This window comes from Neodothiora populina, assembly GCF_041146345.1.
Source record: "Neodothiora populina strain CPC 39397 chromosome Unknown canker_contig_11, whole genome shotgun sequence".
Lineage (NCBI taxonomy): Eukaryota > Fungi > Ascomycota > Dothideomycetes > Dothideales > Dothioraceae > Neodothiora > Neodothiora populina.
Window position 1 is genome coordinate 423162 of NW_027191410.1, and position 23263 is coordinate 446424.

The 23263-nt window shown below is 49.8% G+C and overlaps 6 protein-coding genes across 9 annotated transcripts; 2 read left to right on the forward strand and 4 right to left on the reverse strand.

The window, feature by feature from the left end:
* Positions 1-819: 819 nt before the first annotated feature.
* Positions 820-2378, reverse strand: AAFC00_000465 (uncharacterized protein; the record flags this gene model as incomplete). Its single annotated transcript, XM_069344461.1, has 3 exons — positions 820-1737; positions 1792-2147; positions 2213-2378. The coding sequence occupies 3 exons, from the start codon at positions 2376-2378 to the stop codon at positions 820-822; spliced, it is 1440 nt and encodes a 479-aa protein (XP_069200299.1).
* A 1360-nt stretch (positions 2379-3738) lies between these two features.
* AAFC00_000466 (40S ribosomal protein eS19) lies at positions 3739-4345 on the reverse strand (the record flags this gene model as incomplete). The annotated part of the gene is made up of 3 exons (XM_069344475.1): positions 3739-4091; positions 4177-4240; positions 4316-4345. 3 exons carry the CDS (start codon positions 4343-4345, stop codon positions 3739-3741), a joined length of 447 nt encoding a protein of 148 aa, XP_069200300.1.
* A 1940-nt stretch (positions 4346-6285) lies between these two features.
* Positions 6286-8398, reverse strand: AAFC00_000467 (uncharacterized protein; the record flags this gene model as incomplete). 4 transcript variants are annotated; one of them, XM_069344488.1, is made up of 3 exons in its annotated part: positions 6286-6470; positions 6526-8142; positions 8305-8398. In XM_069344488.1, 3 exons carry the CDS (start codon positions 8396-8398, stop codon positions 6286-6288), a joined length of 1896 nt encoding a protein of 631 aa, XP_069200302.1. The 4 variants fall into 4 exon arrangements, with proteins under 4 accessions (XP_069200302.1, XP_069200304.1, XP_069200303.1 ...); XM_069348184.1 differs by lacking the exon at positions 8305-8398 and having other exon boundaries at positions 6526-8167; XM_069344489.1 differs by lacking the exon at positions 8305-8398 and having other exon boundaries at positions 6526-7903.
* A 2162-nt stretch (positions 8399-10560) lies between these two features.
* AAFC00_000468 (uncharacterized protein) lies at positions 10561-12232 on the reverse strand (the record flags this gene model as incomplete). The annotated part of the gene is made up of 4 exons (XM_069344501.1): positions 10561-11346; positions 11412-11688; positions 11747-12150; positions 12206-12232. 4 exons carry the CDS (start codon positions 12230-12232, stop codon positions 10561-10563), a joined length of 1494 nt encoding a protein of 497 aa, XP_069200305.1.
* A 4808-nt stretch (positions 12233-17040) lies between these two features.
* Positions 17041-18325, forward strand: AAFC00_000469 (uncharacterized protein; the record flags this gene model as incomplete). Its single annotated transcript, XM_069348559.1, has 3 exons — positions 17041-17151; positions 17215-17934; positions 18014-18325. The coding sequence occupies 3 exons, from the start codon at positions 17041-17043 to the stop codon at positions 18323-18325; spliced, it is 1143 nt and encodes a 380-aa protein (XP_069200306.1).
* Positions 18326-20770: 2445 nt separating this feature from the next.
* On the forward strand, positions 20771-23107 carry AAFC00_000470 (uncharacterized protein; the record flags this gene model as incomplete). Its single annotated transcript, XM_069344511.1, has 1 exon — positions 20771-23107. One exon carries the CDS (start codon positions 20771-20773, stop codon positions 23105-23107), a length of 2337 nt encoding a protein of 778 aa, XP_069200307.1.
* Positions 23108-23263: the final 156 nt, after the last annotated feature.

Sequence of the window (23263 nt, forward strand, 5' to 3'; positions counted from 1 at the left end):
TTGGTGCTTTCTCTGTCTTGTAGGTGGGATTGTGAAGTTGTGACGTGGAATTGCTGTTTAGAATCATTCCATTATTGGGAGCTTGAGAGAGTCGCGCGTAAAGTCGCGGCTTCGGCCGAGGTTGAGCCGACCCTGTCACCCCCACTACGCCTTCCATCTTCTATACCAGACCATTGCCATGACTGTCGATTCACATGGTTCTTCTCTGTCACAAGCCATGCACTCGTTGCAAAAAGGAAGGTTTGTAGAGACATGGCTGTCTGTTTGTTGATTGATTGCGTTGCTACGGTGGGAGTGATATAACAGGATACACAGATTGGTAGTTAAAACCAATATCTCCCATGTGCGGTGTTGTTTGCAAAGCATTCGCTAGGTAGAAACTGAAAGAGCACATCGACTTTTGGGGAAAAGGCCACCAACCGTTGGAACAAAATCAATCTTTTAGACTTACAACAAGGGAAGCTACGTAGTATAATGCTTCCGATCCGCGAAAAGGAGGGTTCAGTACGCGCGCGCGGGTCATTCATATCATTGCTTTCTTCTCCCAGTCAGCGCTCCCTTCTTTCCATGCAATGCACCAGATGGGATCCGTGTTCGGGTCAATGAGATCAACCACTTAGCTGCTTGGGAGATTGCACTTGGTCCATGTCCACCAGATCCAAACCAGAAGGCATCCTGCGGCCACTGATACCAGCAAGTTCTCGTGTCATCCGGCCTAGATGTGAGGCAAGGAACATGTAGTTAGGAATCGAGTACAGTGGTCTTGCGCACCTTGACAACCCTGTTCCCCTTATCGTATCTCTGTTTCCCCAGACTGCTTCATCCTTGCGCGTCCAGCACTTTGTCCGAGTCTTGCACGGGCCCCGTGACGCTGCCTTCGAGGCCGATCGGCTCGAGGACCGTCTCCTCTCCCTTTTCAGGCGTGAAGCTGTACTTTGCTGTCGAAGCCAGCATCTCTTCGGGAGACTTCTCTGCATCGTTGAAAACAAGTCGCTGCGCCTTCTTGGCCTTTTTGGGTTCCGCTTTCTCCGCCTTCTCTGGTGCAGGGGTGGGTGTGGCTGACGGCGCAGCAGCAGCAGCAGCAGCAGCAGGTGTTTGGGTTGACTGTTCAGCCGCGTTGGATATCAGATCGTCGACACTCTGTGCATTGGTGTTGCCATCTCCGGCGGACTGGGACGGTAGCAACTGAGGTTGCGCTTCTCCAGCGGCATTGACGCCTTGATGCATGCCCGCCAACTGCTCCCGACTTACATGAGGCGCGTTGAATGAAGGACGTTGCGGCAGTCCAGGAGCCGCGGGCAGGCTGTTCTGGCGCGGGGGAGCTTGCTGTGTGGGAGGAGGACCAGTCGAAGGGAGGCGCGGCGCATACTGATTGAACGGGCTGCCGGCGTGCGGAGCAGCATGTGGAGTCGGAGCACCGGGTGGCGCATACTGACCAAAAGGCGGTGGAAAAGCCGATGGCTCTCCATAAGGCTGCTGTGGTGCAGGTGAGAAGTGCGGTTGCGGAGGAAACTGACCTGGAGGGAAAGCTCCTGGTGGTGGCGCTTGCGGTGCACCCCCGAAGGCATCTGCATAACCGTACGGCGCTGCTTGCGGTGCGCCATAAAAGGGTGGCGGAGCGCCTGCCGCGGTCACGGGTGGCTGCCCATACAGATGAGGATATGCTGGCTGTGGAGGACTTCCAGCAGAAGGTGCCGGATAAGGGTTCTGAAATACAGGTGGCGTACCTGTCTGTGCCTGAAGACAAGGTTCAGCTGGATTGCAATTACCAGAGAGAATAGAAGAACTCACCGGTGTGTTGGGGTCACTGCTAATGGAGCCCGCAGCTTCGGCAGCCTTCTTCGCCTTGTGCTCCGCCAGTCTCTTCTTCAAATCGGCCGGAGACTCAAACTTTGGTTTCTTCGCCCCTGAGCCGCCCTGTTGATTGCCAGAGCCACTTCCAGGTCCTGCATTTCCAGATATCGCGCGTCGCTCTGCCTCGGCGGCGAAGAACTCATGGCTGATCCTCTGGTTGTGTGCTAGCAGAATGTCTTCAGGAATGCCCTCCATACCAAATATCTCAATGTCGGGGGCGGAGCGGTTAGCCAACGCATTCTCCACCGTCGTCAGGTTTTCCTTATGGACTTGATTCATGTGCACAGACAAACCTGGTAAAGTGTCAGCAAAGCGGCGGACCTCCCCGACATGTATTCACGCCTCCAGCTCAACATACCTCCGGCAGTGTTCAGTCTTCGCCCGCATCTGTCACACTTGTAGTGCTTCGCCTTTTGATGAGAGATGAGAATCTTCAAGTCGTCGAAGTCACGCTCACAGTAATAGCACCACGGACGCGCCATGATCTCCTCGACATCGGGGTGGTTTCTCTTCTTCTTACCCATGATGACGACTGAGCGCTATGGACACAAAGCCAGGGACAAAGCAACCAGAGGCAGCAAAGAACAGCCTAGTCTGCGAGTTTGGAGATGTGTAAACAGCGGAGTTAGTTCTTGAATGGAATAAGGTGTAAGTGCATGACGAAGTGGTGTAGCATCGCAGCATCGCAGCATGTGAACTCCGTCAAGCGCTCGGACCAGCTCGATGTCGTCGGGTAAGCTCCGGGATAACGCGGTGCCAAGCGGCTACTTGGATCATCTTGATCTGTCCGCTCTGTCCGCGTCTCTTCTTCATTTTGATACTGAGAAAAGCTGGACTATGTCTGTTGTACAATACCCACTTCAGACCATGAAGCGTTGCAATATCGGCCCGGTCCATGTGTCAGACCTCGACGCCATTCCGCTCAGGTGGATGAGAGTGTATAGAGCTTCGGAAGCACTGTCACATTGTTAGGTGACCAGATCGGACCAGCAAAGGTCGATAGTCCTGCCCGCAGTACAGGATAGGATGGATAGAGTCCGGGACAAGACAATGAAGCATCAAGGCAAGTCGGTATTCTGGGAGCAACGTAGAGAGGATGGCTTTCCAGCAGTCGTCTCAAGCGTGGTTGCCATGCCATCACAAGAAACTTCCCCTGCACTTCACCACGACCGCAACACCTCAAACCCAGCCACTCACCCACTCATGGACACATTGGAGGTCCCCTCTCGCGGGGGGAGCAGTCTGTCTGTTTCACGTCTTGTGTCCAGGCAATGCTGTGGGCTGGAAAAGAGGGGGGAAGTGAACATGCTTCGGCATCTCCTTTTCTTACCACCGTTGCAAGACCAAACTTATTACCAGCGTCCTCATAGTTCATATCTTCGCAGTCTGATCTTTCACTCTTTTCTTTTGGAAGGAATGGAAACCCGGGCCCTCGGTTGAAGACTGACTCCGTGCGTCGCAACATCTCGTGCCTCTACATACATATCAATTATCACAACATAGACACCATCGCATCTCTTACGTAGTCACTGAACATTTGAAACATCAATGAAAAGGATTCGTTGGTCTCATTCACATATAGAAGAAAATTTGGTATCTCGGATTCGCGACTTTTGTAGAATAGCATGGCGGAGAAAAAGGCGTCAGTCGATTTGAAGAAATTGCTGCGCTGTACTGCAGGTGCAGCCAAAGTAATCCAGTACTGAAGCATCAGGTTCCCCCAGCCGTGTGTCTGGCATTTCCGTAGCCAGAAAAAAACTAGTCCTTCAACGCCATGTAGCTGTTGTTTCGTAGCTTTTCTTTTGCCCGCTCTTTCTTCATCTGATTGAGCCTCTCCACCCCCTAGAGCTTGGATATATGCATCATGTTGTTGATTGCACGGATTTACTCCTCATCCTCCTCGTCGGCCTCGAGGGTGGTCATGGCGATACGGTCCAAATCACGCTGGCCGGACTGGGTGATGCGGCGGCCACCCTTGTCCTCGTCCTGCTCAAGGACGCCGATCTTCTCGAGGGACTGGACGACCTTGCGGTCGACGGAGCCGGAGGCATCGACGTGGTGAGAGGGGCGGGAGCCACGGTTCTTGGTGGAGCCGTGGACCTTGCGGAGACGGCCGACACCGACGGTCTTGCGGAGGTAGATGTGGCGAGCGACGGCGGCAGCGCGAACGTAGTACCAGTCAATGCTCTGGGGAGGGAGCTCCTTGGAGGGGCCGGTCTTGACAGTGTCAACCCAACCTGTAGATAATGTCAATATGCCATTCTTGAAGAAAGTGCGGCGGACATTATCCCCCGATGTTTCACGGGATTCAGGTGGACGCACCAGGGATAGGGAGCTTTCCCTGACGCTTCAGGAAAGAAGCGTAGTTCTGGATGAACTTGTCCGCCTTGAGAGATCAGTCAGTAAAGATGCACACTCGCGCCGGGACAGGGACGTCGCGTTTTTCATCGCGCAAACATACAGGGACATCGCGCACGCTGACACCGGGCATTTTGGCGGATTAATGGAGATGGTTTGTCGGTGGTGGAGGAATTGTCGTGCGGAAGTCGTCGTCCTTGAAATCAAGAGAAGAGATTGAACAACGGTATGAAAATGCGTGATTCGAACATGGATTTTGCGATGGCCCGTGCGCTGTGTGAGCCCGAAGCTTAGGCGGTCCAAACCGGCTTGGCGTTGGGGTTGTCCATCGATGTCGCTTCATCTGAGCGCTCTTGCTATTTGCTTATAGTAGCACTGGTATTACAATACTCATGTCCTGTTCTTGTCCAACGTTGAAGATACTCACTTGTCAGCCCTGTAGCATCATCATGACTGCCTCGTTGCGATCTATATATGTTCAATCAGCTCTTGCTGAGATATACCGGAAATCTATGGAGTACAGCTAGTCATTTCCCTGGAACGAGTAAATGATCAGGCAGACACAGATGCAGTATATAATACATATCTAATCAAAATCCTGCAGCAGTGTTTCAATCGCCACTTGCTTGCATCCTTCAAAGACTTATCGTAAAACATACAAGTTTCTTTGTTGACTTTCTACTCTCGACTATAGCCCAGTCTATGAGTATACGACTTTGATCTGAAGTAGGAATGTGCCGTAGTCCCTGTCCCAATACATGGCTTCCACCAGCTTGGATTACGCAGTAGAGCAAGAAGTCAACTCCTTCTTCTTTCAGGCCACTACGACGCGAGCTGCCTGCGATGCCCGTGCAATCGAGCTTGTCGGTGGTGGCGTTACTCTGGTCGCTGTGCAGGGCGTCTGCAGCTGTAGATGTGGTTCAGTTTCGACTCAAATCTCTCATGCTGCCGCTCGATACCGTGAGCCTTGCCCACAAGATATACGGGCCCTTCGTACCAAGCGTGTCGTTCGAGGGTCAGCTTGGAGAGGAGGTGGAGGATAAAGAAGTCGTCTACGTCTATGTCATGTCTCGAGTCAAGGGCATCAGCCTTTTAGACTTCATACTGGCCAATGGATATCCGGCTGACAGCTCCGCCATCTGCGCCGCGCGACTGAATATTGTTACCGGTGTCGCCCAGTAAGCTTGTGCTCGACTGGCTCTGATGGTACGTGTTGACAAGGATTCACTCAAGTTCTTCGCTCTTGGATGGGCAGCTCCACAGCACGTGGATAAAACACAACTCGATGACTTGCGTGGCCGCTATGAGAAGGACCTAGGTCTGCCATCCACTGCGCTGCCAGACCGCTTCCGCCCAATCATCCAAGGAGTTCTTCACGCCATGCCATTCACCATGTCTCTCCCCTTACTGCTCCTCCACAAAGATTTCGGTGTCTGCAACATCATGGTCGACGAGAAGACGTGCCACTTGACTGGAGTGATCGACTGGGCCGAGGCAGAAATCGGACCGTTCGGGCTCAACCTCCACTCTACGCGGCAGATAACGGGTCACTTTTATCTGCGTAATGGGTGGGCTCGATACATCGACTACGAGGTCTTGCATGATGCATTTTGGCAGACCCTAAGGGAAGCAATGGGGGGCTTGAGCAAGGAGGAAATCCGCGCTGTCAAGGCGACTATGGTTCTGGGATTGTTGCTATCTCATGGATTCACGTCTCGCCTTGCGAACATGCCTGACCCGGTCCCTATCTCTGATGATGAGACCGGGGCTTACAATATATTGCACCTCGACGGTTCGCTTCTCAATCTTGACACAAAGTTCATTGATCAGGCTGAGTTGTTCGACCAAAACTACCAAGAGTGGACACCGGACACTGATAGACATGTTTGGCAAGATAAATACATTGACTGTTGAATTGTTCTAACCATCGTGAAAGAATATAGGCCAGGCGCGATGAGGACGATAGGAAAAGGATATCATTAGTCATCAGTAAAGCCTGACACTCATTATTTAAAAGTCCTGCGTGCCCATATAGCCACATGATTCGAATGTAATCATTAGTCAAAAAGCCTCCTAATCACAAATCGTAGGTCTTCTTTTCAAACCTACAGCGTAGCGCACAAACAGTTCATTGATGAAATGCTCGTGCCTGATTCCCGGCGCTCTCTTTTCGGCAAACTCGTCGATGGCGTCCTGGACTTGGTAGCCTAGTCTTTCCACCATGTAACATACGACGAAAAAGCCGGTCCTGTTGTAGCCTGCAATTCGTCAGTTTGATCGTCACTACCTTGGAAAACCACTATTAGTGCTCACCATAATGACAATGCGTGCCGATCGTGGCATCCTTGTTATCTTCTTCCTTGGCGATCTGCGCTCTAAGAGCATCGATGAGTGCAATATATGCTCGGACTTCATCGACTGTGGGCGGCAGTTTGCTGACAGTAGGAAACTTGTGATACTCAATCTGACCATCTTCCAGACCTTTGGGGTCGTAGACTGGACTTTCATGGCTGATATCGACGACCATGCGTACACCCTGGGGAATATCGTTCTTTGCAGCCCATTTCTTGACAAAGACTGTAGGCGTGTGTTCCTCGTCAACTTCGCGCAGCGTCTTCATGCCTCTGAAGACGTTCGCTATGGGAGGGGACACTGGCTGCACTTTTTGCCACTTTTGTAGGTTTTTGACGTCCCATTTGCCTTCGGTCGTCAAGTGCTGGAGTTGCCAACCTAGGGAGAGACGGTGGTCGATGTGCGTGGCTAGGAAGGACTGAAGTAAACCCGAAAGAATACGGACTGTGGATGATTGGTAAGGTAAGGCGTGGGATGCCGGTGCTGGGAAGACTGTTGTCTTTAGTACGAATACTGGTTTCCTTGCCGTTGGCTTTTCTGCTGTTTGGCGCGTTTCGGATAGAAGTTCAGATGATGGTTTCTTGACTTTCACGTCGCCACTCGATCTCGTCTCTGGTCGCTCTCCTCCTGTAAAGTCTGCTGTGGGGATCTCACCTGCCGCAGCAGGTAGTGATGTGTTTGTAACAGTTGCTGCAACCGACGTTTTGGTGTGATGATCTAACCATTTGGAAATCATCTCAATATTTATTGGTGGGCAAACGTGATCTAATTCACCCGCGATCAGGAATAGAGGGACTTCAATGCCTGACCAGATAGTCTTCCCAGGCATGCCATCGTGGACGTTCCCGTTGTTAGAGTCCTGTGGCACAAGACCGGCTGCCATAGCAAAGAAGACGTCAGATTGACTCTGTTCGTTGAAGCGCAACTGTAGGCGCTTGGTCTCTTCGTCCGCGTCTTTGCCGGTATACCGTATGACACTAGCACTTTCGACACCACCTCGCCTGTCGTACGCGCGAAATAGATCGAAAACAGGCAAAGGCATGTATTCCATTGCTAGTCTCTGGCCTAAGCCTAAGGTTGGGGCTTCCGCACGAGGACACAATGCAATGAACCCCGCGATATCGTGACCCATGAGGTGGTAGAGTGGCGAGGTTGATGATGCTAACATCGCAGCAAGTGAGCAACCCATGCTGTGGCCAATCAGGATTACTTTCTGCTCATTCTCGACATCCCTATGTTGTTGAATTGCCACCGCAAGGAGTCGCGCGAGTGCAGAGGTTCGATATGCCCCCAGATCCTTGGGCGCAAAATCGGAAAGACCACAGCCAGGCAGATCCATCGCTAGACATGGCGCTGCATTGATCAAACTCGTAAGTAGAGGACCGAATTGCGCGGCACCACCACCTAATCCATGAACGAAGACTAAAAGTGGCAGAGCCGTAGGCTTTGTTGGAAGTTTATCGGCCTGGATGTGAGGATGGTAAAAAGTCCGAATGGATGGATACTGAAAGCCTGCTGCGGAATAATTTTTCAAGGAAGAATGCTTCTTCAGTAATCCCGGATCAGTGGTAAATGCATCTACGTCGCAAGTCAGATCAAACATGTTATCCTGATGGGACTTCCACTCGAATGGCAAGATCCACTTGCGGGACTACAGGGTCAAGGCTCGTAAATGATATGTAGTATACCACATATATACGGTGACACGATCAAAGGAAAGAAAATAGCGCAGATGCTAACCATTTTTACCGTTGCCGCGGCTTCTCGCTCTCGAAAGGAAGAAGATTGGTACAAGTAAAGCGGTGACCCCTCCCAGCACCAGGAGTGTGGCCATGCCTTCGAGCCAAAGGTATGTATTGGCTCAATTGATTGCAAGGCCGCTGCGAGATTTAGTGCCTGTGAGGCGCGGCCACCTATAATCAGTGTACCATGTAATAAGAAGGGTGAGAGCCTCGCTCGGTATTGAACATCCGTGTAATCAGACGAATGATGCGATATCCTTCAAGGTTGCAGCCAATCGCTATAATGATTCAGATAAGATGGGTGCCAATCCTCCCACCAGGCAGTGGGGAGTGAAGCAGAAACCGCAACGCCGAGGGAGAATAACATGGAGAAGGCGGGATGACGGACCAATCAGCATCAATCACGAGGCACGACTATGCAAGCAACCAGATCGGTTGGTTGCATCGCATTGAAGTTTCAAATCTTCAACTTGGGACAGTGCATGACATTGAGGATTCTTGTCGGCATCGAGCGGTACTGCATACTGTACACTTGTCATACCATTGGCGGACAGTGCCTGCCGTGGTCAGATCGGTATGCTAATAGCATAGACGATGCAAGTCAAAAAGTCGGTAATTTGAGACAGTGTCCAGGTGGTATCGATCCGATATAGTCATTTCCACACGCGGAGATGGTCACTATTGTACCGATAGTTCCTAGGTCGTTTGGATGTCAGGATATTACAGCGTGGTACTTTCGCGTACTCTAGGGCGTGCGAGGTCCATTCGAATTGTTTCAACACTCTTGATGTGCCTTACCATACCCATTTATGGTATGGCTTGGCAGTCAGGGTTTGGCTCGGCCAGAGCCGCAGGGCACATTGTTTCTTGTCAAATGAAGAAACAACTCATGGTCGAATATTTTCATATACTTGTCATTGCACTCAATTGAAATGTCAATATTCCGATCGAAATTGTCAACCGCAATACCGGACATATTACTGCCTGGCCGAGTTTGTGGGCGGAAGGACAGATGGTCACATATATTCAGATCTACACGACACGCATCATCTCGATCAATTTATAGCGAGGCGGTACCGCTAACCCAGGACGTCACGCAAGATGACTTTCTGCATGTTCATACCAATGAACGACGAAAGTTGACTCAAGAAGTGCAAGATCGACCAAGAGTGCGGTATGATGCACTTTGGGATAAGATTCATGATGGGCCATTCCAAGTTCAGACCGCTAGTGGCATGGCGAATTTTACAGTTGGCACTTATCGCGTAGCAATTCCAACAGAATTGAGACGACTTTGGAAACTCGATTCACTACCCAGAGAGCTGCAGCAAGTGCGCGTTAAATTTGACCTGGCGAATGGAGAACACGAACACAAGTGGGCGAAGAAAGCCACCGCGGCTGACGATGCATCCCGCTTGGGTATCATGGTACGATTCAGGGATAACGAACCGACCTGGATACAGTCGAAGTCGACTTCAGCAGTAGCAGTAGGTAATGCATTTGGTAAGTTTGTGTCCAACCTTTGGATTCGCGTTGATTTGACCACTGATTCCTCTAGTTGATTGGAAGACTGGCAAGATTATAGATCCAAGCACACATAATTGGGGCGCGGATAGATTTCCTTTCTTAGGGGGTCTGGATGACTGTATATCTCTGGCCTCCTGGAAGCAATATTTCGGGCCAGAACGTGCCATGTCAACAAAACCGCTAGAGGCGAGATGGACTCTGACCACTGCATTCTGGACATGCGTGGCTGATTTCAAACGGAATACCACAGACAGGCATTCATTGTGGGTTCTTGATCAGACAATCAAGCTATACGAAGAACTCGGCTTCATTCCGGGAGGTCTGATTTATCGGAGCCCCAAGACTGCAGTGAAACTTCGTTCGAAAGCGATGTCTGTTTTGTTGAGCTACAAAGAATCGCACCCACACCTCTTCAAGACCTGAGGAATATTCCCAGACTTGTCGTGGTCATGAGAATACAGAGCAAAGATCTGGCCTGAGGTCACATCAAGTAGGAACACTGTGTTCCGTCACCCTATGGAACATCACTTGGATCTTATCAATTCAGGCTATACTGGCACTTGCCGCTAAGCAGCAGCTCTTCCTCCTTTTCTGACAGCAGACCTCAACAGATCCGTCCAGAACACCAAAACAGATCCATCGTTTCATCAATACTTCTGCATTGCTGGAAATGTCAACGTAGCCAAGCAGAGTCTTGTCCAGAAACAACATGACCAACAACCCGAATCTACGCAGGCTTCCACTCATAATGATATTTGCCAGTCTCGGGCAAACCTTTCGGGTCTTCTCCCTTCTTGTCGTACATGTGTTTGCCGAAGTAGTCCAATTCGGCCTCATAGAAGCTCGTGGGCAAGTCGAGTCCCGTGCTGTACTTGATGTACTCAAGGGTGCTACTGAGCGCGGGTATGACGTGGTCGTTCGCAACCCCTGAACTCACGATCTTCTTAAGAGCAGGGTGGCCCTTTCTAAGGTCTGCGGCGATCGAGGATTGGAAGAGAAGATTCATGGTTTCTTGAGAACGGAAATCGGCGAATATGGGTTTGAGCAGAGATGCGATGTAGTCGGCTTGGATAATGCATCCGGCACTCCAGATCTGGAGGATTTGATCGAAGTTAATGTTCCAGTGGTGTTCTCGATTTGCTTGATCGATGATGTTGATGCCCTGCACGTAAGCCGCTAAGCAAGCTGTGTATGTGGCCCGTCGCAAATCCTCCAGGAAAGCGGATCGGTCCTTTACCTCGAGTTTCTGAGCCGGGAAATCAGCTCCGAAGGTCTTCTGGGCGCGCTCACGTTGCCAGCGGTAAGCAGAGGCTAAACGCAGGTAATGTGCTGATGTCAAAGTTGGGGCGGGTACATGTGCTTTAACTGCTTGCTCGTTCGACCAGATGCCCGTCCCTTCTTCGCCTGAGATATCTTGGACTACCTTGTCTTCGACACTATCGAGGACGCGGGCACCAGATGAGTCTTTCGTGCGGCAGATATCTGCACCGATCCAAACGAGAAAGGTCCCTTGCTGCTCAGGGGTGATCATCAGTAATGCTCAATACTCTCAAAGAACGGATAATGTGGGCTGCGTACAAATTCACCCTCTTTGTTCCACTTCTCGAAAACATCGCCGATTTCGTCCTCGTCCATGCCTAGTCCATTAGTCATGATGCCCCAGGCCTCTGATATGGCACTCATCATGCCGTGCTCGATGCCGTTGTGTACCATTTTCACATAGTGGCCTGCACCACCAGATCCGGCTTTCCCAACACAAGCATTGCCATGCTTATCCTTGGCTGCCATCTTCTGGAGAAAGGGAAAGACGAGGTCAAGTGTCTCATCGTCAGCACCAGGGCACATGGAAGGGCCACTATAGAAGCATAGTCAATATTAGTCAATCACACCATCCTCTCAAGGTTCTGTCGTACCGTCTTGCAGCCTGGTATCCACCACTCACTCCACACCCTACATAACGAACACCACGAACGACACATTTGCCCTGTCTCCTCTCTGTATTCTCCCAGTGCTCATTACCACAATCAATGATGATATCGCCCTTATCGAGATAAGGCAGCAGGCCAGCAAGGACAGTATCTCCAACACTACCATGAGGCAGACTGAACATGAAAACCTTTGGCGAGTCAAGGGATTCGCATAACGACTTGTAATCGGTATATTTGTGCATCTTCTTCGCCACATTGTCCTTTTCGGCTTGCTCTATTATGGTATCCATTGCCTTCTCCGATGGATCCTGCAGTGAGACTTCGCAGCCTTTCTCGGCAGCGAGCAAGGCCATGCCGCCGCCCATGCTGCCGCAGCCTATCATTGCGATCTGTGGTCTCGTAGTCAGCAGATATGATGTCTGTACTACTGTAGCTCTCGCTAACCTTTTTGATGTCAATAGGTGGCGCCATAATGGAAAGGCGATACGCTCAAGTATATCACTTTCACACTTCTTGATGAGAATATGGTACAAAAGTCGGAAAAAGTAACTGAACCTGTCCACTCTCAAACTGCTGTGTTTATAGTAGGTACAGCTTCCTCAAACAAAAACAAGATTTATTGTATCCGGAACTGTTGACTTGATCGTGATACACGAATTAATACGTCGAAGGTGATGGCGATGTGATGTGACGTATCTGGGGTTACAAACGTCAGATCGACGCACAAGAAAGCTTCTTTCAAGGATGGCTCCACGGTCCCACCACGGCAGGCCTGCAATAGTGATCAAGCTTTCGATGGAGAGCTTCATCTGTTTAGCTGACGACTTCACGATAAGAGAGATACGGTAAGGTAACATCTCTATTTTCTCACGCCGATTTAGACTTCAGATATCCACTTCCAAGCGCTTAAACACCATCAAGTAGCCATTTGCTGCGTCCGTAGGATTAGACAGGGTCCCCCTCTTGTGCGCGGCGTGGCGTACTACTATACCGCGCGTGGGTCCAGCCTTGATCGTATCAAAATCTAATCACATTGTTTCCCGTCCTTTACGCAGCGTAGATATTATTCCGAATCACACAGAGCACTGATATTGCACACATGCAGGGTCAACGCACTCTGCTTAAGCGGAAAAGGGTACATCGTCTATAGCGATGAAGCAATTGAAACGACGCTTGGTGACTATGTAAGCTGATCACTTACTCCGGTGTTCCTTGTTCGTTGAAATGCTTGATGCATAATCTACCGAAGCACTTGCTAATCATTGAGCATAATAACACGCCTGTTCGTGTCTGTATGAGGGCAAGACAGGAGCTGCTGTAATCTCTGCTAGTCCAAGTCTTATCATCGTGGTCAACTCAGACAGCAAGCAAGGTATGAAATTATTGTGCTGGCATGCTTGTTGGTGTAGTTGGTCTGTTGCACATACTCCATACCTTACCTTACCTTGTGAATGGTCCTGACGAAGCCACCCTCGTCACATCTTCACCCCGACCACATGGGACGTAGCCGATGGCTGCGGGGTACGAGTGTAGTGCGGGGAATATAGGTACGGCAGGAAGTGCGAAGGATACGAACAGCGAATCAAATAACAATAATGGTAAGTACTATGGGAAATACTACTACTCTTCATTTTCGAATATACCACATTCTGAGAGTATCATTGAATCAGTATTCAAGTCATGGAACCTGCAAATCTTCAACAACAGCATGAGCCCGAGGAGCCTCGCTATCTCCAATTCCCGCATCATGATACAATGGAGGATGGCTCTCCCAGGCTGAACAGATAATCGCACGTCCTTACCCGCGGTCATGACTTCCCAGGTGCACAGGCGATGCTGTACGCGGCCGGGGTACCAGATAAGAAGACTATGAAGACTGCACCCCAAGTGGGTATATCGAGTGTGTGGTGGGAAGGAAATCCTTGCAAGTTAGAACTGTCATCCAACGAAGTGGTTCAAACGCCTGCTGACCGTCGATAGTACCCATTGTATGATAAACTGAGAAGGTCTGATGGCAATTGACTAATCAAAGTTCTAGTGAACGACTTAGGAAAGGTTGTCAAAGACGCAGTACAGAAGCAAGGCATGCTTGGGTGGCAATACAATACCATTGGTGTTTCCGATGGCATCACCATGGGCGGGGAGGGAATGCGATTCTCTCTGCAGACACGGGAGATCATCGCAGATAGCATCGAAACAGTGACCTGTGCTCAGCATCATGATGCAAACATCGCAATTCCGGGCTGCGACAAGAACATGCCCGGATGTGTGATGGCGATGGCTCGACACAATCGCCCTTCGGTTGTGATATATGGCGGAACCATTAACCCGGGTTATTCACCATTACTCAAGAAACCGATCAACATCACGACTTGTTATGAAGCACATGGAGCGTACAACTTTGACACGCTGAAGAACCCAGATGATTTAAGTCAAACCAAGGATGACATCTTGTCAGATATCGAGAAGAATGCATGCCCAGGCGCTGGGGCGTGTGGTGGTATGTTCACTGCCAATACGATGGCAACAGCAATTGAGACGCTCGGATTGAGTCTTCCTGGATCAGCAAGTACACCTGCAACGTCTCCGGCCAAAATGCGCGAGTGTATGAAGGCAGCGGACGCTATAAAGATCTGCATGGCTAAAAATATTCGGCCTCTGCATTTATTGACCGGCGCATCTTTCGAGAATGCTCTAGTCATGATGATGGCTCTTGGTGGCTCTACAAATGGTGTGCTGCATCTTCTGGCCATGGCCGGTACTGCGGGTGTTAAGCTTACTCTAGATGATTTCCAAAGGGTGTCTGACAAGGTCCCGTTTATTGCTGATCTTGCTCCATCAGGCAGATACCTGATGGCTGATCTATACGAAGTGGGCGGGATCCCCGCCGTGTTGAAGCTACTTATAGCATCTGGCATTCTCAATGGCGATACTCCAACTGTCACTGGTAAGACATTGGCCGAGAACGTCGCGTCCTTCCCATCTCTATCTGCTGGTCAGAAGATCATTCGCAGTCTCGATCAGCCAATAAAGTCAACCGGCCATATCGAAGTCTTGCGTGGCAACCTTGCTCCTGAAGGTGCTGTGGCGAAAATCACAGGCAAGGAAGGTCTGAACTTTACTGGCAAAGCCCAAGTTTTCAACAAGGAGCACGAGCTCGATGCAGCCTTAAACAAAGGACAAATATCTCGCGCAGAGAACCTAGTTCTTATCGTGAGGTACGAAGGGCCAGTTGGAGGTCCTGGCATGCCGGAACAATTAAAGTCAAGCGCTGCCTTGATGGGTGCCAAATTGACCAATGTTGCCTTAGTCACAGATGGACGATACAGTGGTGCTAGCCACGGATTTATCGTTGGACATGTGACACCAGAAGCTGCTGTTGGGGGGCCGATCGCACTTGTAAAGGATGGTGACATGGTGACGATTGATGCCCAAACGAAAACGATCACTATGGACGTGCCTGAGGATGAGATTAACAGGCGGAGAACGGCATGGAAAAGGCCAGCAATGACGGTGACCCGGGGCGTCCTGGCGAAGTACGCTAAATTGGTAGGCGATGCAAGCCATGGTGCAATGACTGATTTGTTCTGAAATGTAAGTATTGGATAAGGTCAAATAGCAGACCTCAAAAGGGGCAGTACTCTCAAGTCAATTGACTCAGCCAAGATGTGGCAGGACAAAAAATGCCAACCGCTCTCATTCTTACCCAGATCAGCTCAAGCGTCCAGAGACAACACCGTGTCCATGACTCGACACCTGATCGTCGTATCATCACTATGGAATGGTTCATGAATTGGTAACGAGATCTTGACAATTAGTCTGATCTGGCCGATAAGCAGTTTGTTCCTATGAAACTATCGATTTATGCTGCCCGGTGCCGTGCTGTGGAAGGCGCAGACATTGCGTCGATTGAAAGGCAAGAAATGGAACCGCCTTCGAGTCTTCGCCTGTAGATCTACTACCCGAGGCGCAGCTTGCTCAAACAACTTTACACCAGTCCCAATCGTTGCATGGGCTGAGTACATGAGTATTCAGATCGCTCTTCGAACTTATGGGAAACCTCTCGTGGGTGAGCGAAAGTAGTGAATAGGTACAATGACGGGCAAGTCGGACCGTATCCCTCACATCAACCCCAGATTTGCGCTGCATGTCTAGCAATGACACTTGTACAGATTGTGAAGCTGAAGATCGCCATGCCACATTTGCTCTATTCCACGCGCTGGTCATGTATGCGTAGATGAGAGTAGAACTTTGGTCATGTTTGTGCGACCTGTCCTGAAACAACGCTAAGTCGTTCCAAAACAAGGACTTTAGCAGGATATGCAGGCTGATCAAACGTGAGCCATTCGCAGAATATGAGCCAAATTAGGCCTCATTGTTCCAAATATAGGCACTGCATACTAACGGATCAGATTGACGCTTATTTTTACAACCTCTCTCGAGCCTTCTTCTATCCTTCCATTGTAGCCAGTAGATCTAGCGCCGGACCCCACAGTCCTGGGGCTTTCTTACTACACCCACTGCACAATGATCAACCAGGGGGCTACCGTCTGCTATGTCATTTTCGTGTACTGTCAGGTGGGGTGCGGGGCCTCAAGGTGAGCAATCTCGATTCGCAAGATTATGTTCGTGGATGAAATCGCCCATTACACAGGCACCCAGAGGATTTGTAAATTAGGTCGTTCAGTCACACGTCAGCCTATTGTCTCGAGTTTGACCCGACTTGGTCCAGAAAACATCGATTGATCGCGCTATCCGAAAGTAGGCTTCTTTCTCGGGTCTTCAGAGACCGCCCCTTGATCCTCCATCAGAAACATGCCGGACCTCAGAGCGCGTTAATGCAGCCGCGGTCGATATGATCTCCATGGGCGCTTGATGCCATAAATCTAGAAGGCAGCGCTAATATCGAATGCACTGTGCAGCAGAGCCTCGAAAGCCACACTGGTGAATTCTCCGGATGTCTTTCCACCTGATATTTTCGCTGGCACTGGTCATGTAGTTTATTGATCCTTCTCATGCGGATGCAGCTTTCCAAGTAGTCTATCTTTGTCCTGGGGATACTGTACGTCTCCCATTAGACTGAGCCGAGCCACGCTGTGTACCCGTCCTCTAATACCTACGGTGAATAGAATAGTACAAAAGACGGGGACATGCCTTCGAGAAAATATAGGCTCGTTACCAGCCCCCCTAGAAACAAATTCTTCATACAATATATATATTTCCTTGCCTTTCAAGTAGTGTGCCTTACGCCTAGCAGTCCCTCTTTATGGATAACCGCAATGTCGAATACGCCGGCATACTCTACTGATGCGACGCAGTCCAACTGTGTGGCATCTAGCTCAACAGATGGCGCGCCACTCTACCAGACACCGATGTACTTCCCTACACAAGTATGTTGAGATATCTCGATTGGCTTGAGCTGTGATCACCATGCATGGCGCTAACCGTTAAAGTCTTACTATCCCATGCACCCCTTCTCATTCTCTTCTTACGAGTATGACCCGAGTATGACTCAATGCTCTACCATATGGGGACCACAAGAACCTCCAGCCAATGCTACCACTAGTGCGGCGTCCGATGACCGAATATTGTACGCTTTGCCACCAGGCATGGCGACATCAACAAACAGCCTCCCATATGGGCTCGGCATATCATGCCCACGAAGCAGCTCCTGTAGTCCTCCGAACATGCTAGATCTCCAGCCTGCGATGCCCATACAGCACGATAGAAGGTTGCTGCCTTTGCAAAGTGAAGATACACATATGTGGCCACATCTGGTGAACGGATCGTACTCACCAAGATCTCATCAGTCCCAGATGTCACAAACACGAGATCAAGCCGGAGCGGGATCTAGACGTCGCAGAGATGAAGCTGATGCATCAGAAGCTTCTTCTCCTAGTAAGCGTCGTAAGCGAAACTCATCGGATCCGAAGTTGATGGACGAGAGTGCAAAGTTACTCTTCAGACTTCGGGACACAGAGATGTCATGGGCTGAGGTAACGGACATATGGTCAAGGCGGACCGGCGTGCCAACCACGCGTGATGCTTTACAGATGCGATTCAAGCGTCTACGTATCCGGTGGGGTGCTTCTTTCAATCCGCCGGATGAAGAAGCCTTGCGGAAGGCGCGCGAGTGGTACAAGGACAATGAATGGCTCTTCATAAGCAACAAGGTATGTGACCTCATCCTGCTCCGTGTACCTGAATCTGGCTCTTTTGGGCAAACCGTTGACCTTCGGTATATTCCAACAGTTGTCAGAGCTTAGCGATATCAGAGATTGCCCTCCTCTAGTATGTCGAGAGAAGTGGCAAGAGCTCGAATTTCGCGACCAACAAGGGACCTCTACCAAATCTTCTCCAACTCCTCAACAGCCCACGACAACGCCTAGCTCAACGCCACAGCATATACCCTCCTCTCCGCTTCCAACAGGGCTGCGGACTCTACAGGACCCCTCCCGATTACTGCAAGCTTTTGTTACGACAGCGCCGTTCTATCCCACTCCGTCTATCGCCCCATACTCGGAAGGCTTTTACTCCTTCACAGGACCTCCACTCATCGAGTAGGGTGAGATTCTATGAAGGCTCTCGGCAGTCACGTCAATGACACAAGACAAAACAGGCCCCTTGTTTCTAGCTATTTCACTCCCCAACTTATGAGGACAGTGAATGACCCGTGGCTTTTGCTGGCTCGAGTTGCAGTCTGTCAGACGTTTGACATATTCTTTCCCTGATTATTTTCACTTCTTTTTGTAGCTCCAGGACTTCCTGTGGTGTCTATACGTTTCTCCCCACTTTTCAAATGCATTATCACATCTGCATGTTGATGTAAGAGGAGTTTGACTTATTCGTTCGGTCTTCTGCTTCATTGCTCTATATCATTACGATGCCCAACGTCACTCGCTTTGGTTGTGTCCTTTCTATTTCTTAGACTACTGCATATCGATTTCATTTTCTGTCTGAACTTCTCAAATCTTTCATTTCCTGCATTTCCACTTTCTCAATCACAAATCCTTCTTCATTGTTCTATTAGTCCATCGTAAGCAGAGCCGAGGTGCCCGATTTGGATATGTCAGGGAGCTCGGTGTGTGCGGGTACCTACAGAAATTGTGCTTCTGCCAGGCGCTGTACAGAGCCAACCAATTTACCTAAATTAGGCTTGACAACCAAAGCCGAGCAACACTCGAATCACACTCGAACCAATCCATACTCGCTTGGTATTGGATTTTTGGAGCTAAGTATCATGTTTCGTATGTGCCATCACGAAGCGTATGTTCCGGGTCTTCGAAAAAGTGCTCATAGGATCGTACTCCTTACTGACACTATCCCTTTACACATCTTGTGCAGCACCAGCCAAAACAGCAAAGCAACACAAATTTAGGACAGGTCCAAGCGATCACAAGTCTTGTTTAGTCCTGCCACTTCCTGGCTTTTTTGCTGCCTTTTATTTCCCCCTGATGTCAGTATCGTCCGTTGTCTAAAGAGTCCTTTTCGGATACAGCCGATCTGGACAATTAGCGGCTCGTAGATCCCAAAGACGTGGCTGACAAGAATGAAGAATCGTCGGATGTAGAGAATGTGTGTGGTGTGTTGCGCGCGACATCCTTCATATACATCATCTGATCGAAGATGACAATCTTGCATCGAGTTCTTTCTCTGTACATCTGTTTCTATGCGTACTTGGACCGTGTATATGCCTATATCGATGGCGAACTTGATCACCGGAATGTCTTATATTACTCACTATGATGATGGGACTACAGGTAGATCATTAATTAGTCCACGGGCACGTCACACAAGTTCGAGACAATATTCATATGCAATATATACCCCATCATACTATACACTACGAACAGTCAGGGGTCGTTGTTCCAATCGCATCTCCAGGATAGTTAATTCTCGGTTGTTGTTCCAGGTTCCATCTATCGGCTCCTGTGGGTGCCGTGTTATCGTGCACGCCTTCATACATCAGGGTACATGCAAGAGCAAGATGACAAGCAGTGCGTTCGATTGATCTGTGCCAAGTGTCAATTCATCAAGAGATGATGTTCTCATGTCGGCCACGTCTTTGAGACAAGATATTGACAGCGAAAACGTCTCGCTGCGGTTATTATCTTTCCATATGGACCTTTCCGGGACCCTGCAGACCAGACACTCATCACACGACACACTAATAAATGTCGCTAGAGGTCCAACGCACTTGGCACAAGTGCTGATCAAGCTACGTGATATACTACCGAATAACACTGCCACCCCACTAGCACTTTGCGATAGTCTGTGAGTTGTGATCTATGCTTACTGGTTCTGATCACGCCGTTCTGCTGATTTTCACAGATATTAACCCCCACAATGATGCGGTACGCTCTCAATGTTCGGAAGGTGATCATGTCAGCATCTCGATTCGCAAACGCGATCCGTTATGGAAAAAACAACAATCACAACAGATATCGGACCTTCCAAACCGCAATCTGTCTTGCAGTGGCCCCAAGATAAGGGTTCAAGGGTTGTTGTTTGTCAAGTTTCTGTCATTCCCTGGAAACGGGCAGCAAAAGCCCAAGCTCACCGCAAACGAAATAAGCAGGGACATAAGGCAAGTACAGAGTTTTCAATGCCTCATCTCCGAAGAGTCATGATCCGGTGGTATAATCAGCCATTCGCAGTGAGAGAAGTGGCGGAGATCAAGCTAGGCAGCGTAAGATCCATATGTTTTTCGAGGGTTCAAGCTTTTGAAATTGAGGGTCGGGCCAAGCACAGACCCTTTGTTGACGTCGTTCTATTTGGAAGTGTAAATATCTAATATCAAATGAAGCCAGGGAGTGTCATGGCGGTGAATAAAAGGCATGTGCACAGTACGAGGCCGCCGTCTCAGTCTAGCACTATGGCCATCCTGCAAGAGGAAGGCCTAGGACCATATAGATATCTGATGGATTCCCTCGACTGATAAGACTTAAGAAAAGGTTTGTTTCCTTTGTACAACACAGACTAAGTATTACAATATTTTACTCATCAAATATGGACACTGGTTTGGAAGACGTTTGGTACAATTGGCTTGGGTCTTCTTACCAATCAATACGATTTCTCAAGAACACACCAAAGAAAGAAAGCTCCGAAACAAAGGGCAAAAAGCCGATATCAAAAGTCGAGGAACACATTAGCAATCTCACCCAATCTCTCTCGGAAACCCAAGTGGCGCTTGCTCAGGCAGGAGATGCAGAAAAGACAGCACGTGATCAACATGCTGGATGTGCAGAAGCATTAACGAAGCAGAAGAATGTAAATCAGCACTTGGAGCAGGAGATGCGGAGGTTGTATGGAGAGTTGGAGGAAAGCCAACTAAAACGTGATGATCAAGCCGCGGTCCACGAACGCCTCAAGGAACGGATTTCCGAACTTGTCGGGAAGATCAAGCAAGCAGAAAAAGATGCAGATGAGACTCGACATCAGATGGACCATGAGCGACTGATCCACCTACAAGAGCGCGAGGCTCTACGGGTGGTACACGCCGCGCACGAAGACTGTCTAGCTTCCCTTCGCGCTGCTCAGGAGACTTTGGTCGCATACCAGGAAGACCTTGCATTGAGGGACGGTATAATACAGAACCTCAAACGTCACAAGTCCCGGATATCTTCGAAACTCGGCTACTTTAGTTCCTCTCTACGTCGAACCGCCAAGGAGCTGGAGGATACGAAGAAGCGTCTAGCCCAAGTTTCGGACCAGCTCGGACAAGCTGAACAGATTATCCAGCAACACTTCACGATGCTGTCGTCGCTCGAAACCTACAAGCAACGATTAGCTGAGGAGCTCGGTCATCTACGTAGTAATTACGAGGACCGGACACAACAATTAGTACGAATGCGGGAGACACTACTGGAGAAGAACGACACCATAGCCGAGCTCCGCGATCAGGTCGAAGAGCAAGCAACACAACTCAGAGACACCAAGTCACGGGCTCTCTCGACTCAGCAAGAGCTAGCTGACACAGTTGCTGGGCTTGCCACAGCCAAAGAAGCTACTACCTCGGCTGAGAGGGATATCCTAGACATCAGAGAACACTTTGCGAAGGTCTCCAATGAAAAAGACCACACGATAGCAGAGATGGACTCTGAAAGGAAAGAACTGAGAATGGCTCTAGAGGCAGCATGGCACGAGAACGATGCTTTGAAATCTGACTTGGTCATCTGTCAGACTCAAGCCTCGACGAGTGAAGAACGACTGGCAGAGGAGATTGCAGCCCATAGTCGTACCTCCGCTGCCGCCGAAGCGCAGAGGTTGCGCTTGCAACATAGCATCGACGATCTCAGGAGCAACCTGGAAAGGGCGAACGGGGATCTAAAGCAGACTCGGGAGACACTCTTCGCTCTAAACGAGAAATGCCACAGCCTCGCCCGAGCTCAAATGTCGCTCGCAAGTTACCAGAAGCGAACCAAGATCCTCCTAGACACCGAGCAAACCCACAAACGCCACGATTCCGGCACCTTTGTCGACGACTTCCCACCTCACGAACGTGAAGACACCATCTCCCGCATCTCTACAAGCGATGGCTCTTCCCACGATTTTCACAATGACGATGACGATGACGATAACGATAATGTAAACAACGAAAATAACAACGAAAGCAACGAAGCAAACAACATGAAGAAATGCGATGTTAACGTAGCATTCATGCTCAAAGTAAAGGCGCGCCAGCAAGTAGTGCATCGCCTCCAACAATCCGCGCAAAGAAGTCCGATCGGCGTAGCACCCGAGGACGTTCACACGAGAGGGCCCGAGTCTATCTTCGAGCCCATAAATACAGAAGGTACACATGCTCCTGCCTCCAAGGCCCGCCATACACCTCCCCATCTCGATCTCCAACCTTTGTCTCTTCTGCAGCGACAACAGCCAGGACGAGGAAAAGTGCCCGGAAGTCTCTTTGTTGATTTCTCTCAACTACCCGATACACCTCCCATCACACCCGCCTCCACAATCGACGGTTTCTTTCCTCCCGCTTTCTCTACTACAACCAGCTCCTCTACCACCACTACATCTAGCACCCGTCCAATGTCTAATGCCACTACCGCCTCACACCCAAGTCTCTTTCCTCAACTCTCTTCTTCCTCTTCTGCTTCTGCTCAGCAACAACACCAACAACAATCGCAACATCCCAAGCGTGTCAGGTTCGCTGACGAGGGCTACCAGACAGACGAAGAAGTAGCAGCGGACTCTACTCTTACCACAACCTCTGAACATCAGATCTGGGACATCATCGGCAACCTCGACCGTGCGAGGCGTGGCTTCAAGACGGTCAAGAGGAGGCAGAGGCAGAAGAATCTCCAACTCGCCTCGGGGGCTGCTACTGATGCTGTCTGAGCTTGTTGCCTTACGACGAGGCGTGACATCGAAGAGGAGGACGGAAATGAAGAAGACTGTAGGAATTGATGAAGAGACGAGATAAGATCGACGAGACGGATGATATTTTTTGTTTATTTTCTCCTTTGTCATCATCTCACGGAGGGACGGAGTCAT